The sequence below is a fragment of the Salvelinus fontinalis genome, chromosome 12 (genome assembly GCF_029448725.1).
Source record: "Salvelinus fontinalis isolate EN_2023a chromosome 12, ASM2944872v1, whole genome shotgun sequence".
Classification (NCBI taxonomy): Eukaryota; Metazoa; Chordata; class Actinopteri; order Salmoniformes; family Salmonidae; genus Salvelinus; species Salvelinus fontinalis.
The window spans coordinates 38,635,334-38,648,909 of record NC_074676.1 but is presented as its reverse complement, the minus strand read 5'-3'; the positions used below and the strand labels follow the sequence as shown (position 1 = coordinate 38,648,909).

Genomic DNA, 13,576 nt, shown 5'->3' with positions numbered 1-13,576 from the left:
TCTTGGGGACCTTCAATGCTGCAGACTTTTTTTGGCACCTTTCCCAGATCTGTGCCTCGACACAATCCTGTCTTGGAGCTCTATTGACAATTCCTTCGACCTCATGGCTTGTTTTTGCTCTGACATGTACTGTCAACTGTGGGACCTTATATAGACAGGTGTGTGGGTCTTTCCAAATCCAATTAATTGATTTTACTACAGGTGGACTCCAATCAAGTTGTAGAAACATCTCAAGGATGATCAATTGAAACAGGATGCACCTGAGCTCAATTTCGAGTCTCATAGTGAAGGGTCTGTATACTTATGTAAATAAGGTATTTCTGTTTTTAATTTTAATACATTTGCAAAAATGTATTGTGTGAAAAATATTATTTAATCCATTTTAGAAAAGGCTGTAACGGAATTAAAAAGTCAACTTTCCGAATGCACTGTATACACACGCACACACACACACACACACACACACACACACACACACACACACACACACACACACACACACACACACACACACACACACACACACACACACACACACACACACACACACACACACACACACACACACACTCACACACTACAAAGACACAGCTGGGGGGGGGGGTCTGGACCGGAGCCCATGCTGGCCATGAGGTCAGCATTCTTGCTCGTAATGGGCTACACTCTCTCTCTCACATACACACACACACACAGGCATTAGCACACACATAACACACACACAGTCTCTCTCACACACATTTAGGGCTTAAAGAGGCTTTGCGTCAGAAGTTGTTCTAAGCACTATATTACGTAGACACTAGCGTGTAACGGGCCAAAGTTACATGAAGCTCATCCTAAATATAGTCATGACTGCACTAAACTGACCTGTATTTACAAGCCATCCATTGAACCTCTTGTGGACAGTTAAAACTCAGCTTTAACTAGATTAAGCAGGGTTTACACGGAATAGTATATTTGTGGAGTTACTGTCACGGTAATGTGCTTAGGCTGCCAGCTTACCACGATTACCAGAAAAGATCCCGTTTGATAAGTCAATAGGTTGGCTCCAAGCAGATCCTTTCTCTCCCCAGAGTTTTGCATTTTTGTGTTAGAGTTCTGAGTTCTCTATTAGTTATTATAAACTGTGAGCCCTGAATGATGATTGGTTGACAGCCGTGGTGTATCAGACTGTATACCACGGGTATGACAAAACATTTATTTTTACTGCTCTAATTACATTGGTCACCAGTTTATAATAGCAATAAGGCACCTCTGGGTTTGTGGTATATGTCCAAAAAACGTTGCGTCGTTCATAAGAACAGCCCTTAGCCGTAGTATATTGGCCATATACCACACCCCCTCGGGCCTTATTGCTTAATTGAAACATGACAATTATCTACTTGATTCCAACACACAAGGCAGAAGATGTTTTAAAATGTCATCTGTTCCTGTAGATCTTTCTGAGAGTGGCTGAGGAGACAGGGGTGGACGTGGACCCAGAGGACAGCCCAGGACAAGCCGACATACCCCATGGGCAGGGTCAAGGACAGGGCTTTTCTGGAGAGCCATCTGAGGATCCAGGTAAACACAAGGGGAAACATAATCACACACACACACATAGAAACACGCCTAGAAACACAGTCTTCCTGTGCTGTTATTTAACATGGTCTGTCCTCCTTTCTGACTCTTTCTTTGCACTGCTGCCAGGAAGAAAACGGCTTCGCAAGCAAGGTACCTACAGTAGTGGGCCTTTAACTTCCTTTTTTCAGAAGCTCAGCTCTCTAACCCTAACACTAACTGCAGCAGTTGGAATAAGAGTCGTTTGGCTCAATGAACAATGTGTTTCTTTCTCTCCACCATGCTTGGGCCTTTCCTGCACTCAGAGCCCCAGGAGACAGACCTGCTGAGTGGGGATGGCCATGGCGGTGTCCCTCTGACCGGTTGGGGTTTGACGTGGCAGCAGTTGCGTGCGCTCTTCATCAAGAGGTGGCTGTATGCCCTCCGCAGTCGCAGGGGCTTTTTCGCTCAGGTGCTGACTCATAAACTTGACTTTATTCTCAATCAGTTGACCTTATCAAATAAAAGGTCTGATATGAACTAAAATACAAGCATGTGATGCAATGAAGAGAGACCAATGACAGGCTATTGTGACACCATGTCCTTGTGTTTCAGATCGTGCTGCCTGCTGTGTTTGTGTTGATCGCTCTCCTTTTCAGCCTTATCGTCCCTCCGTTCGGAAAGTACCCCTCGCTCCAGCTACAGCCCTGGATGTATGGGGAACAGTACACCTTCTTCAGGTAAAGACCTACATCTATTGATTTCAAGTACAGATGTAGGATCATAATATGAGCCAGTTTTCTACAGCATGAAAATAATCCTGCAGCAACAGGAAATGTGGATTATTATGTGGATTATAATTAATGGACATTTTTGTAGGGGTTAATACATTTTTCGTAAGGGAAAATCAAGTCCGAAAATGACAAACTACAGAAGCCTTTTTAAACCTCAAATATTCTACAAGTTTTAGTTCTCCTCCAACAGGGTGATCACATTAAGATCCTACATCTGTAGTCTTGATTGGCAATTATCAGATTAACATTCTAATAGATGTTTGGACTGGAGCTTCAAGGAGTCAGTTGTTCCCATGTTGCCAGATTCTGCTTTGTCTTCCTATTTTTCCTTTGTTTGTATTGAACCTTATCTGTGTGGTGTCCTCTTTCCAGCAACGATGCCCCTGGGGATCCTGCCATTCAGAATCTGCTGGATGCCCTTCTGGACCGGCCTGGATTTGGAACCAAGTGCATGGAAAACAGCACGTAAGGCCTTCTCCTCGGTTCTCTCCTCTACTAAAGCAACACGTATTGTAGAAACACAACACTGTGTTACCTGGCTAGTCCAGTTGCAACCACAAAGGAAAGCAGACACTTATGTGTTATTTTAAAGTGTAAACCACTATCTTCATTATCGGCATTACCAACTAGGTTTTTTCTGTTGTCTCAATGTTTTCTCAGTTCGTTTGCACGTAAAGGTGTGTTTTTATGAGAAAGAGGGTTCATTCTATTATGGACCTGTCATTCACCAGGTTCCCCACATGACTTGTGACTTAGTGCTATTGACTTTTCCCAAGGACACTGCTGGAGGGACAGTGCATATTAGCATGAACATAAGAGATTTAAGATGGGCCTATGTTTCCTCGATTGGGTGTCGTGGCGTATTTTGCATGTTCACGCTAGGATGTGTCCCCTGCAGGGATCCTCAGTGTTTGCAGGAGGAGGAAGGCATGTTCATGAGGCCCCAGATTCTCTACTCCACCTGGCAGCTCTTCAACAGGGGCAACTGGACTGCAGACAAGCCATCTCCTGACTGTGAGTGCAGCTCTGAGGAGGTCCGCAGGATGCTACCAGAATGCCCCGAAGGAGCCGGAGGCATCCCCCCTCCACAGGTCAATACCTCATAATAAACACTTTTACTTTATTCTTCTTATAGTTAAACATTGCATTATATATACTGTTACTTTGTTCTCAGTGGTTAAACATTGCATAAATAATGGTACTGTAACTAATCTCCTATGACAGACTTTCATTAAAATATGAGAATTTGTTCTCAATGACTTAGCTACCTGCCTAAATAAATATCCAATACCTAAATGTCCACATACTCTTGTGTGTACTGGAACTTGTTTCTATGTTCCACAGGTCCAGAGATTGACAGGGGATATCCTGCAGAATATGACCGGCCGCAATATCTCGGACTACCTGGTCAAGACTTACCCTCAGATAATGAAGAAAAGGTCTCTTATAGCTCTCACTTGATTGTTTTCTTTGTTGGAAAGTATTACTGTGATTAAATCTGTTTTTTTCCACCTTACAAATTAATTTATTCTTACAATCTTATTACTGTTTCAGCCTAACTTCAGCCACTAAGAAGTGGATCAATGAATTCAGGTAAGTGGAGTGGGATACTTACTCACCATGTAAAATCATAGACATCACTTATCTACAGCCCTAATCTCGGTTAACCCAGAACTAAAATCTTGCATAATTTGGTCAGATGCTGTCCAAGAGAGATTACTAATACATTACAGTCCATCTACTCTGATGTAAATGTGATGTCTGTTTCTGTTATAGATATGGGGGCTTCTCTCTGGGGGGCAGAGGTACTCAGGCTGTCCCACAGGCCTACCAAATGGAGGACTCAGTCATGTCTATACGATCACGTTACAAAGTGGCACAGGTAGGAGTTGAAATCTTTTACACCCTCAACGTCAAGTTTCCTCTTAGTTTCTTTGTTGTCTCTATTTAATGTCTGGTTCTTTCTTTCTCACAGAATAGCTCATTGGATCAGCTCCTGGGTCGCCTACCAGAGTTTCTGGGTGGACTGAATAGTCAGAACAATGTTAAGGTGAGAGGTCAAAGGATGAGTGTGTGTGAGCAACTGTGGGTGTGTGTATGCATGTGCATCTGTGTTTTGTTTCACCGTTACCTAAGCTCTACCTCACCCCTGCTAGGTGTGGTATAACAACAAGGGTTGGCACGCCATGGCATCGTTTGTCAATGTCATGAACAATGGCCTGCTCCGTGCCAGCCTGCCCCCAGGGCCAGAGCGAATGAAGTATGGCATAACCGTCTACAACCACCCTCTCAACCTCACCAAGGAACAGCTCACTGAAATTGCCATGTAAGCTCTCTGTCTCTCTAGTTTCCTATTCAATTCACACCAATACACCAATTGATTAAGCCTAAGCTTAGTGTGTCGGAGCGAATCAAATCCCTCTTTTTGGAATTGCTTGTTGTAAGCACTATTAGACAATAATTGTACTGTACAGAGCAGGTTGAGTACTCTTAGTATGAAAATGTGATAGGTAGGAAAACATGATACCCCACTGGCCTTAAAAGTGACTAATCATTTCTGCCATCAAAATACAAAATAAATTGTGCTTACCATACTCATTGCCTCTCTGTTTTCAGGATGACCACCTCAGTAGATGTTCTGGTGTCCATCTGTGTGATCTTCTCCATGTCCTTTGTGCCGGCCAGCTTTGTGCTGTTTCTCATCGAGGAGAGGGTCAGCAAAGCCAAGCACCTTCAGTTTGTCAGCGGAGTCCGGCCCATTCTCTACTGGCTGGCTAACTTCACCTGGGACATGGTTAGTCTCCCACCATCCTGATAGGCTTAACTGATACCTGTTTTGTTAGCACTAATATTAAAGGTACACTCCAGAGCCTTATTCACTAGTTACCTTGAGTTTTGGCTCAAATATCAACTTTATATCAAATCATATCAAATACAATTTTATTGGTTGTGTACACATTTTGCAGATGTTATCGCAGGTGTAGCGAAATGCTTATGTTTCTAGCTCCAACAGTGCAGTAATACCTAACAATAGAAAACAATACATGCAAGATAAATAATTTATGAATAATATAACTGATGAAAAAGAGACAAGGGGAATGAAAGTAGGCATGTATTGTCTATGTTTCAGAAGCCTGATAATGTTGACAGTAAAACGTCTCCTTTCAATCCTTGTGTCTCTCTATCAATCAGTGGCATGTACTGTAACTGCAGGGCACAATTTTTTTAAAGTTATCGATCTGGATTTCGCCTATCGGATCAAATTAAATGCATAGAAATAGAATGGCCGAATCATTGACTTGCCTTTGTTCTATTTATTATATTTCTATGCATTTAACCATATCCGATAGGTGAAATCCCTGATAGATAACTTTTGAAAAACTGGACCCAGGGGATAAGTCTCATCTCTATTGAATTGTACTTAACTGGCCTTCTACTTTCTCCCAGCTGAACTATACAGTCCCGGCCACTATGGTGGTCCTGATCTTCATTTGCTTCCAGCAGCAGTCCTATGTGTCTGAAACCAACCTCCCTGCTCTGGTCCTGTTGCTCTTGCTTTATGGGTAAGGGCCATGGACACTAGTGGCTTTGTTATCATTGCACTCATAACTAATGATGTTGTATGTGCACTTTATTACATTCAGTAATAAACAATTATAAAAATTCTGAATTATCTTTTCAAACATCACTACGACAGTATGTTTGCTTGAGTGGTCATATCAATGTTTATTTTATTTCAATAGCTGAGGTCTCCTTTAAAGAATGTTACATAGAGTTGTTCTTAGCAAAGTTCATGGTGCATTACGCAACAAATTCCTTCTTACTGATTAGAATGTATCTATCCTCCATTTCAGCTGGTCTATCACTCCTCTCATGTATCCAGCCTCCTTCCTGTTCAGTGTCCCCAGCACTGCTTATGTTGTCCTCACCTCAATCAACCTCTTCATCGGCATCAACGGCAGCATAGCCACCTTTGTCTTGGAGCTGTTTGTAGATCAGGTGGGTCATGCACTTGACTATGATATTATATCAGGGCTACTGATTAGTCTCAGGGCTCTGCTGATATTTAGATTTACAACCAACACTCGATCAGCTGAGGCTGTCTGGTTACATGGTACAACAGTGTACTACTTTAAATGTTGTTGTTTTTTCAACTTGCTTGCACCACTACAATTGCAAAATGTTTGCCACTGTTACTGGAAGCGAACATGGCTGCAGATTAACAAATCAGAATTGAATGTTATTTTACTAAGGTATTCAGACATGAACTCGTCTGTCTGCTTTTCAGCACTTGAACGATATCAACAAGATCCTAAAGAAAGTCTTCCTGATCTTCCCCCACTTCTGTCTGGGTCGAGGCCTCATCGACATGGCTAAGAACCAGGCTATGTCGGACGCTTTCCAGAGACTGGGTATAATAATACAGTTTTTTATTGTGACCAACTTTTTATTTAGTTTAGTATTTTTTTCCCAGAGGGAGGGCTTACAGGTACAAAAAAAACAGTCCGCATTCTCCATTTCATCGTAAAATTTTTCCTTGGTGTTAAATAGTCTGTGAACAAACTTAAAATGTATAAATTGGTGGTTCGGATTAAGGGATGCCAAGGAAATATTTTTCCATATTCTGTTCCAGTTACAGGGTTGTTCAGATTCAATTAGATCTGTGGACCATACTTTTGTAATGGCTATCTCATAATACGAGCGTTCCAAAAGTTGTTTATATATTATAGAGATCAGTTCTTTCAGGATAATTTATTTATAAATCACATCATTGGATGGTTCGGTAGTTGGGTTTTCCAAGGGACTCCATAGGCCATCATAGCTGGAAATACCATTTAAAGTTTGGTACGGATAGTCCTCCTACGTCCTTCCCTTTTTCCAAGATTGTTTAACTTGCCATATACAGTGCCTTCGGAAAGTATTCAGACCCCTTGACTTTTTCCACATTTTGATACCGTATCAATCGAATTCATCAGCTGATGTCACAAAGTGCTGTACAGAAACCCAGCCTAAAACCCCAAACAGCAAGCAATGCAGGTGTAGAAGCACGGTGCCTAGGAAAAACTCCTTAGAAAGGCCAGAACCTAGGGAGAAACCTAGAGAGGAACCAGGCTATGAGGGGTGGCCAGTCCTCTTCTGGCTGTGCCGGGTGGAGATTATAACAGAACATGGCCAAGATGTTCATAGATGACCAGCAGGGTGAAATAATAATAATCACAGTGGTTGTCGAGGGTGCAACAGGTCAGCACCTCAGGAGTAAATGTCAGTTGGCTATTCATAGCCAATAATTCAGAGTATCTCTACCGCTCGAAAACAGCAGGTCTGAGACAGGTAGCACGTCCAGTGAACAGGTCAGGGTTCCATAGCCGCAGGCAGAACAGTTGAAACTGGAGCGGCAGCACGGCCAGGTGGACTGGGGACAGCAAGGAGTCATCAGGCCAGGTAGTCCTGAGGCCAGCAGCACGGCACATCCTTATTCTAAAATTGATTAAATAAAAAAATACCCCATAATGACAAAGGGAAAATAGGTTTTAGAAATGTTTGCAAATTTATTACAAATAAAAAAACAATGCCTTATTTACAAAAGTATTCAGGCCCTTTGCTATGAGTCTCAAAATTAAGCTCAGGTGCATCCTTTTTCCATTGATCATCCTTGAGATGTTTCAACAACTTGATTGGAGTCCACCTGTGGTAAATTCAATTGATCGGACATGATCTGTAAAGGCACACACATGTCTATATAAGGTACCACAGTTGACAGTACATGTCAGAGCAAAAACGAAGCCATGAGATCGAAGGAATTGTCTGTAGCGCTCCGAGACAGCATTCTGTCGAGGCACAGATCTGGGGAAGTCTACCAAAAAATGTCTGCAGCATTGAATGTCCCCAACAACACAGTGGCCTCCATCATTCTTAAATGGAAGAAGTTTGGAACCACCAAGACTCTTCTTGGAGCTAGCCACCTGGCCAAACTGAGAAATCGGGGGAGAAGGGCCTTGGTTAGGGAGGTGATCAAAAACCTGATGGTCACTCTGACAGAGCTCTAGAGTTCCTCTGTGGAGATGGTAGAACCTTCCAGAATGACAACCATCTCTGCAGCACTCCACCAATCAGGTCTTTATGGTAGAGTGGCCAGACGGAAGCCACTCCTCAGTAAAAGGCACATGCACGCCCGCTTGGAGTTTGCCAAAAGGCACCTAAAGAAGAAGATTCTCTGGTCTGATGAAACCAAGATTGAACTCTTTGCCCAGAATGCCAAATGTCAAGTCTGGAGGAAACCTGGCACCATCATTACAGTGAAGCATGGTGGTGGCAGCATCATGCTATGGGGATGTTTTTCAGCGACAGGGACTGGGAGACTAGTCAGGATCGAGGCAAAGTACAGAGAAATCCTTGATGAAAACCTGCTCAGGACCTCAGACTGGGGCAAAGGTTCACCTTCCAACAGGACAACGACCCTAACCACACAGCCAAGACAACGCAGGAGTGGCTTCGGGAGAAGTCCTTGAATGGCCCAGCCAGAGCCCGGACTTGAACCCGATCTAACATCTCTTGGAGAGACCTGAAAATAGCTGTGCAGCAACGCTCCCCATCCAACCTGACAGAGCTTGAGGATCTGCAGAAAAGAATCGGAGAAACTCCCCCAAGTATAAAAACCTGTACTAAAAACCTGTTTTGTTTTGTCATTATGGGGTATTGTGTGTAGTTTGATGAGGATTTTTTATTTATTTATTAATTTTAGAATAAGGCTGTAACCTAAAAAAATGTGGAAAAAGTCAAGGTGGCTGAATACTTTCTGATTGCACTATAAATGTTGAGACCGCACTATGAATTTGATCCAAATAGCCAGAAGGGGGGAGCCATGGGAAGCGTTGAACAACAGAAATTCAGCCGTGGCAATATATTCATTTTGACAATAGATATTCTGTCGGTTAAAGCAACTGGAATATTATTCTATCTACTGAAGTTGAATTGAATTGAGCGTTCTGTTAAAGTTTTTGGCAATGGTTTTATCTAAAGAAGGAAATACATTACCAGTCAAAAGTTCGGACACAACTACTCATTCAAGGGTTTTTCTATTTTTATTTATATATACTCCTAAATATTTTAAATGGGAAACAATTGGGATTTCATAATTAGAGATGGAGTCCTCCATCGGGGTCTTGAGATTCAGTAGGGCTGATTTAGTTAAATTCAGCTTTTTTCAAATTATAAAATAATCTGTAATCTTCAATGTGTTTGGGAGGGATTGAGATACATTGTCTAGATCAGTGGTTCCCAAACTTTTTATAGTCCTGTACCCCTTAAAGCATTCAACCTCTAGCTGCGTACCCCCTCTAGCACCAGGGTCAGCGCACTCTCAAATGTTGTTTTTTGCCATCATTGTAAGCCTGCCACACACACACACTATACGATACATTTATTAAACATAAGAATGAGTGTGAGGTTTTTGTCACAACCCGGCTCGTGGGATGTGACAAAGAGCTCTTATAGGACCAGGGCACAAATAATAATATAATAATCAATCCTTTTGCTCTTTATTTAACCATCTTACATATTAAACTTATTTGTTCATCAAGAATTGTGAATAACTCCCCGCGGGTTAATGAGAAGGGTGTGCTTGAAAGGATGCACATAACTCTGAAATGTTGGGTTGTATTGGAGAGAGTCTCAGTCTTAAATCATTTTCCACACACAATCTGTGCCTGTATTTAGTTGTCATGCTAGTGAGGGCCGAGAATCCACTCTCACATAGGTACGTGGTTACAAAGGGCATCAGTGTCTTAACAGCGCAATTTGCCAAGCCCGGATACTTTGAGCGCAGCCCAATCCAGGAATTTTGCAGTGGCTTCTGATTAAATTCAATTTTCACAGAACCGCTTGTTGCAATTTCGATGAGGCTCTCTTGTTCAGATATCGGTAAGTGGACTGGAGGCAGGGCATGAAAGGGATAACGAATTCAGTTGTTTGTCATCTGTTTCGGGAAAGTGCCTGCGTAATTGCGCACCCAACTCACTCAGGTGCTTCGCTATATCACATTTGACATTGTCCGTAAGCTTGAGTTCATTTGCACACACAAAAATACCTGTGTGTTGTCCTTGTTAATGCAGACAGAGAAAAGCTCCAACATCTTAATCATAGCCTCAATTTTGACCCGCACATTGAATATAATTGTGGAGAGTCCCTGTAATCCTAGATTCAGATCATTCAGGCGAGAAAAAACATCACCCAGATAGGCCAATCATGTGAGAAACTCGTCATCATGCAAGTGTTTAGACAAGTGAAATTTATGGTCAGTAAAGAAAACTTTAAGCTCATCTCTCAATTCAAAAACACGTGTCAATATTTTGCCCCTTGATAACCAGCGTACTTCTGTATGTGTAAAAGCTTTACATGGTCACTGCCCATATCATTGCATAGTGCAGAAAATACACGAGAGTTCAGGGGCCTTGCTTTAACAAAGTTAACTATTTTCACTGTTGTGTCCAAAACGTCTTTCAAGCTGTCGGGCATTCCCTTGGCAGCAAGAGCCACTCGGTGGATCCTGCAGTGTACCCAAGTGGCGTCAGGAGCAACTGCTTGCATGCGTGTTACCACTCCACTATGTCTCCCTGTCATGGCTTTTGCGCCATCAGTACAGATACCAACATGAGCAGCAGCAACGTTTGGCCACATACAGACTGTTAGTGGAATTCCCGCGAGAGAGTAACGGTTAATGTGATTGGATGTTAATTATTTGACTAGGCTACCTGTAACGCTCGTCGTTAGGTGGAAGAGAGGAGGACCAAATTGCAGCGTGGTACGTTTCCATATTTATTGGAACACTTGACAAAACGAACAAAACAATAAACGGAAATGAAACAAACGACGCTACAGACCTGAACATGTGAAGATACAGACAACGAAGAACGCAATGAAGAGGATCAATCACCAAACAAACATTCAGTGAGAACAGCCTACCTAAATATGGTTCCCAATCAGTGGAAACGTAAAACACCTGCCCCTGATTGAGAACCATATCAGGCTAGTTGACAACCCTAAACCAAACATAGAAACACATAACATAGAATGCCCACCCAGCTCACATCCTGACCAACTAAACAAGACTAAACAAAGGAAATAAGGTCAGGAACGTGACACTACCTGTATTTGACATTGTTATTTCGCTGAACACTAGATGGTTTAATTTTATTTTTGACAGTGAAACAAGTCTAATCGGGTAAGAAAAAAACCTCACCCAAATGTATAGCCCTGTTGAAAAACATAAATGGACTGTTTGAAAATGTGAAGAAAAAACAACGTTTAAAAAATGTAAATATGAAATATATGTGAGGTTTTATATATTATATATATAAAATAATTGTGAATCACATTTTTATCTTGCGTATTCCCGATGGCATTGCGTGTACCCCTGGGGGAATACCTGGTCTAGATATAATAAAATATTGTCTGTTTTTAATGAGAAGTGATCAGTAGATTTGAGGGAAATTGGTGTTATTTCATTCGATTGATGAATTTGCCTGGGCCAGGGGTTCCATGGATAATAAGAGTAGCAAAGGTGAAATTGGATTGCCTTGTCTGCTGCTTCTAGTGATTCTGAACGGAGCAGAGCAGATATTTCCTGGCTGAGGGATTGGCATATCCAGTGCCTTCAGAAAGTATTCACACCCCTTGACTTTATACACATTTTGTTGTTACAGCCTGAATTTAAAATGGATCAAATTCAGATTTTGTGTCATTGGCTTACACACAATACTCCATAATATATATATATTTTAATTACAAGTTAATTAAAAAGGAAAAGCTGAAATGTCTTGAGTCAATAAGTATTCTACCCCTTTGTTATGGCAAGCCTAAATACGTTCAGGAGTAAAAATGTGCTTAACAAGTTTCATGGACTCACTCTGTTTGCAATAATAGTGTTTAACATGATTTTTTAATTACTACCTTATCTCTGTACCCCACACATTATCTGTAAGGTCCCTCAGGGCAGTGAATTTCAAAAACAGATTCAACCACAAAGACCAGGGAGGTTTTCCAATGACTCGCAAAGGACACCAATTTTTTTACTTTATTTAACCTTTATTTAACCAGGCAAGTCAGTTAAGAACAAATTCTTATTTACAATGAAGGCCTAGGAACACAGAACGGCAGATTTTTACCTTGTCAGCTCGGGGATTCGATCCAGCAAACTTTCGGTTACTGGCCCAACACTAACCACTAGGCTACCTGCCGCCCCAAAATTGGTAGATGGGTAAACAAAAACAGACATTGAATTTCCCTTTGAGCATGGTCAGGTTATTAATTGTGTACCAATACACCCAGTCCCTAACTCAGTGTCACCCAGGTGTCATTCCTAACTCAGTTAAAGGAGAGGACGGAAACCTCTCAGGGATTTTACCTTGAGACTAATGGTGACTTTAAAACCCCATAGAGTCGATTTTGTGGCCCCGTTGAAATCTAATTAGCATAATAATAAAAAATCCCTATAAAAAATTGATTTTTTTTTTGTTGCATTGGATACATCTCAATCCATCGCATCCACTGATGTTGCACTTCCGTATCTGCAGTGAAAGGTGACATCCCGAAAATCGGTATTCTCACAAAATCGCCTGTAGCGTCCGAACGGTTTGGCCTACAAACTACTATGTCCCCTCTATGGAACGATGAGACTCTCACAAACTCGATGGTGTTCTCCATTTTGCTCTACAAAAAGCGTCTTGGGACTCGTCTGAAGTCAGTACAGTCAATCTGCAGCGTTTGAACACTTTGGGCTATACACTAAAGCTGTCATCAAGGCAAAGGGTGGCTCCTTTGAAGAATCTCAAATGTAAAATATATTTTCATTTGTTTAACACTTTTTTGGTTACTACATGATTCCATATGTGTTATTTCATAGTTTTTATGTCTTCACTATTATTCTACAATGTAGAAAATAGTACAAATAAAGAAAATCCCTGGTATGAGTAGGTACCTTTTGATAGGTACTGTATATAGGGATAGTGCCAGAAATAAGGGCTAAAATAAAAACATGTTTTCTGATCTTACTAACATCTCTCAGATATATAACCGACACTTCAGAACAAACTTCCTTTAGATATTTTGGGAGGAGTATCTATCGTTCATTGTAGTGAATCTGTAAATCAATGACTTTGTATGGGCTAATAGCAAATTTAAGGCCAAATTACAATTTTCATTAAAAAAACGTTTTATTGATCTTTTTTTAATACCTGAAGGGGTCTTAA

General features: G+C 41.4%; 1 protein-coding gene across 2 annotated transcripts in view; it reads left to right on the top strand.

The window, feature by feature from the left end:
* The window catches only part of abca7 (ATP-binding cassette, sub-family A (ABC1), member 7), a 42,135-nt gene that overhangs the window by 23,353 nt on the left and 5,206 nt on the right, over positions 1–13,576 (top strand). Inside the window, exons 26-40 of one of the 2 annotated variants that reach the window (XM_055940699.1) lie at positions 1,434–1,560; positions 1,687–1,710; positions 1,863–2,008; positions 2,152–2,276; positions 2,703–2,795; positions 3,229–3,421; positions 3,675–3,769; positions 3,885–3,923; positions 4,107–4,212; positions 4,306–4,380; positions 4,487–4,656; positions 4,947–5,124; positions 5,778–5,893; positions 6,185–6,329; positions 6,619–6,742. In XM_055940699.1, coding sequence (XP_055796674.1) covers positions 1,434–1,560; positions 1,687–1,710; positions 1,863–2,008; positions 2,152–2,276; positions 2,703–2,795; positions 3,229–3,421; positions 3,675–3,769; positions 3,885–3,923; positions 4,107–4,212; positions 4,306–4,380; positions 4,487–4,656; positions 4,947–5,124; positions 5,778–5,893; positions 6,185–6,329; positions 6,619–6,742 — 1,756 coding nt within the window. The remainder of the gene's footprint in view (positions 1–1,433; positions 1,561–1,686; positions 1,711–1,862; positions 2,009–2,151; positions 2,277–2,702; positions 2,796–3,228; positions 3,422–3,674; positions 3,770–3,884; positions 3,924–4,106; positions 4,213–4,305; positions 4,381–4,486; positions 4,657–4,946; positions 5,125–5,777; positions 5,894–6,184; positions 6,330–6,618; positions 6,743–13,576) is intronic. The other variant, XM_055940700.1, reaches the window with a different exon arrangement.